Source organism: Cryptotermes secundus, unplaced genomic scaffold (assembly GCF_002891405.2).
Source record: "Cryptotermes secundus unplaced genomic scaffold, Csec_1.0 scaffold341, whole genome shotgun sequence".
NCBI classification, from domain to species: Eukaryota; Metazoa; Arthropoda; class Insecta; order Blattodea; family Kalotermitidae; genus Cryptotermes; species Cryptotermes secundus.
This window is the reverse complement of record NW_019736400.1, coordinates 42,567-45,992: the sequence shown is the minus strand read 5'-3', so window position 1 is coordinate 45,992 and position 3,426 is coordinate 42,567. Positions and strand designations below refer to the sequence as shown.

Sequence of the window (3,426 nt, the reverse complement as noted above, 5' to 3'; positions counted from 1 at the left end):
CTTCTACCCTGAAGATGGAGGCGATACGTTCCTCCGAAACGTCGGTTAACACCACATATACACGGTGCCAAATCCCAGAAGACTGCTTTCTTCTTATTGTGGATTTGATGATATCTCTATTTTCACACCTTCTAAGTTGAAAACCCAACCTAAACCCCTATCCACTTCTCTGTTACTTTGAGATATTGGAACAGAAATGAATGTTACATAGAGATGCAATGTTTTACTTTCAAACTGAATCTGTAATAAAGGAAATAATATTTTTTATTACTTCTTGTGATGAACAGTAGTGACCTCTCAACGTCCTGTCATATATGAAAAGTCCATGTAAATATTAAGTACACATCCTCATAATAACAATGTGGAAAATACTCCCTCTATGAGTTTTCATACTTTAATTGTAAAGGCAGGTAATGTTTTCCCTGTGCTTAATGAATTGAGCACTACGTCATGAAGGCATAAGGGGGAGTGGATGCATAGATTACATTTTCTTGACCTTGGCACTAGATGGAGGTGAGTGGTCAGCTTCACGCCCCGGCTGCTTTACCCCCGAGAAAGATCCACCAGTACCCACTAGATAAGAGGCTGGGTGGACTCCAGAACCGGCCTGGATGACTTTGAGAAGAGAAAATTCTTGCCTCACTGGGACTCGAATTCCGACCCCTTGGTTGTCCAGCCCATAGCCAGTCGCTATACCAACTACGCTCCTCTGGCTCCTAATTTTATTGTACAAGGTGGTTCAAAAATGACCGGGACTGATTTGTGTGTAAACAAGCTGCACTGCGCAGCAACTGTGTGACCATGAGAGAGTGAAGCCACAACTACGACCCTCCCTCCTGTTAGGGTTAGAACCTGTTCAGTCCTGTCTGGGAGTTGCTAGAGTGATGAGCGAACAGAAGGTACCGCGGAGCGTGGAACAACGCATTGTGATCAAATTCCTCGTTGGAGAAAATGTCTCGTCCGCTGGAATTCACCACAGACTCCAACAACAGTAGGGGGAAGAGTGTCTCTCATGGACCCATGTGTTTGAGTGGTGTAAGTGCTTCAGAGAGGGCAGAGAGCGCGTGGAGAATGAACCGCATGATCGTCGGCCGCGAACATCCGTCACCGAGCCAAACATTGATCGTGCAGACGCGCTTATTCGTGAGAATAGGCGCATCACTATCAAGGAACTTGGAGCAATGCTGTCCATCAGTGTTGGTAGTGTAGAAGACATCGTGAAATACCACCTACACTATCGCAAGGTGAATACACGGTGGGTACCATGCACTTTGACGGATGTGAACAAAATGGTGCGCATGCAAGCTGCCAGTCATCTCCTACAGCAGTTTGAAGATGAAGGTGATGCATTTTTGAAGTCTATAGTGACCACCGATGAAATGTGGGTGCACTACTTCATTCCCGAGTCCCAGCAGTCATCACGTGAGTGGCGGCATACCAATTCTCCCAAACCCAAGAAAGCGCGGAGCTGCTCGGCAGGAAAAGTGATGGCAATGTTCTTCTGGGACTGGCAGGGGGTTATCCATGTAGACTTTCTGACAGATGCCAGAACAGTCAATGCAGCTTATTACTCAGACCTCCTGGCAAGAGATGTGAAGGGAGAGATCCGATCCATGCGGAAGACACGTGGGAAGCGGGTAGCCTTCCTTCAAGCCAATGCATGCCCCCATATGGCCAAAACAATGGAAACCCTCCGGAAACTGAAATGGAACCTTCTGACACATTCGCGGTACAGTCCCGATTTGGCCCCAAGTGATTTCTACCTGTTTGGAAGGCTCAAATCAGACTTGCAAGGCATGTGGTTTGTGGACGACGCCATCATCCAGACTGTTCGGGAGTGGATACGCCTCCAACCACAAGCCTTTTTCGAAAAGGGCATCAGGATGCTTCCAGAATGTTGGAAAAAATGTGTTGACTCCGGAGGGGAGTACATTGAAGACTGACATGTGCAAGTAAGTGTCTGGCAATTATGTTTTTTTTTTAATCAATCCTGGTCATATTTGAACCACCTTGTACATTCATCAATTATGCTCAGTTTTCAAAACTTTACTGTACATGCTGTATATCAATCAGTGGTCTTTTTATTTACTTCCTGTCCTTTTAAGCATGTTTTCTGTTGTGACATTCTGGGAAAACTCTATTTCTCCTCTGTTTTCATATTTTCACCCATCATCCTCTTCTTTTCTTTTTCTTTCCTACTCTCACAGACGTGCTATAATCAAAGCATCCACTTGTGTCCCTGCAGGTAATACTTCTAATTGTTCTGTTTTGCCAGGAAGATTCAGGAGACAGTTGGCAGATGAGAAGCTCAGCAATCGACTACTTATCTGATTCCCTGAAACAAAATTAATAAACAATACCACCTTCTGGGGTGTAACACTGTGTAGTCTTGATAGACGTTCACCAATGCTGAAGGGGAACATACTGCCTCCATGTTGAGGGTCTGCTTCTTGCTGGCTCTGCCTACTCTTTGACCCTGAAGACGCAGGCAGTATGTTCCTCTGAAACATCAGTGAACTTCTACCAGACAACGCGGATTTACGCTCCAGAAGAAAGTACTCTTCAAGACTGATATTTTTGTTACTGAGTGGTCTAACCAAACAAATTATGTCACTAAAAATTGGTCTTAATCTCAGTATCTACAAAAATAAAGCGTTAACTGTACTCCAAATATAGAGATGTCAGTACTGTCAATCACACACACACAAAAATGCATGGGCTAATACCACTGGCAACTGATCATTCTGCAAGGTCAAAAAGCATGAATACATTCAGACTGATAACAAGTGAAACGAATTAAAATGACATAAGCCACTCTCTCTAGTCAAAACATACTACCCACAAGTCAACAGCAAACAGTATCCTAGATTAAGGTGATCAGATGACCTGATTGTGAGCAAGATGTCCCATTGTCCCAATAAAGATTAAATGGGTTGCTGAAACAGTCCCATTTTTTCTAACAGTGCCATTTTATAAGTTATATGAATATTTTATTTTGCAAATGGCCACAAGTTGATGATTTGCACACGATGGGGTACCCAAAAGAAACCGAACTAATTTTTTTGTGGACAGAGCTTTTGTAGTACCGCGTTTTGCCGCTATGAGCGCATAGAGCTAACATTCCTGAGTTGATAAGCTGACTACCGTTGCTTCAGAAGGTAAGGACTAGTTTCGGCAGAGTTTATAGTGACAACTGTTTTGTCGTTTTTGCAATGGCTGATTTTCGTGAACAGCGTGCGGCGGTGAAATTCTGCTTTCTGCTCGGGAAAAGTGGAACAGAAACTACTGAAATGTTAAAAACGGCATACAAGGACGATGTTATGGGGAAAACTCAAGTGTTTGAGTGGTTTTCCCGTCTCAAAAATGGTGAAATGTCAATTGGTGACAAACCTTGTTCTGGTCATCCTTCCACGGCCCGAACACATG

At 43.9% G+C, this 3,426-nt stretch overlaps 1 protein-coding gene across 1 annotated transcript in view; it reads right to left on the bottom strand.

Moving 5' to 3' along the window:
• Window positions 1-1,972: 1,972 nt before the first annotated feature.
• The window catches only part of LOC111869865 (gephyrin), a gene marked incomplete at its 5' end in the record, with an annotated part of 29,304 nt that continues 27,850 nt past the window's right edge, over window positions 1,973-3,426 (bottom strand). The window contains 1 exon segment of the mRNA XM_033753578.1: window positions 1,973-2,335. Within this exon segment, the coding sequence (XP_033609469.1) occupies window positions 2,202-2,335 (134 nt within the window).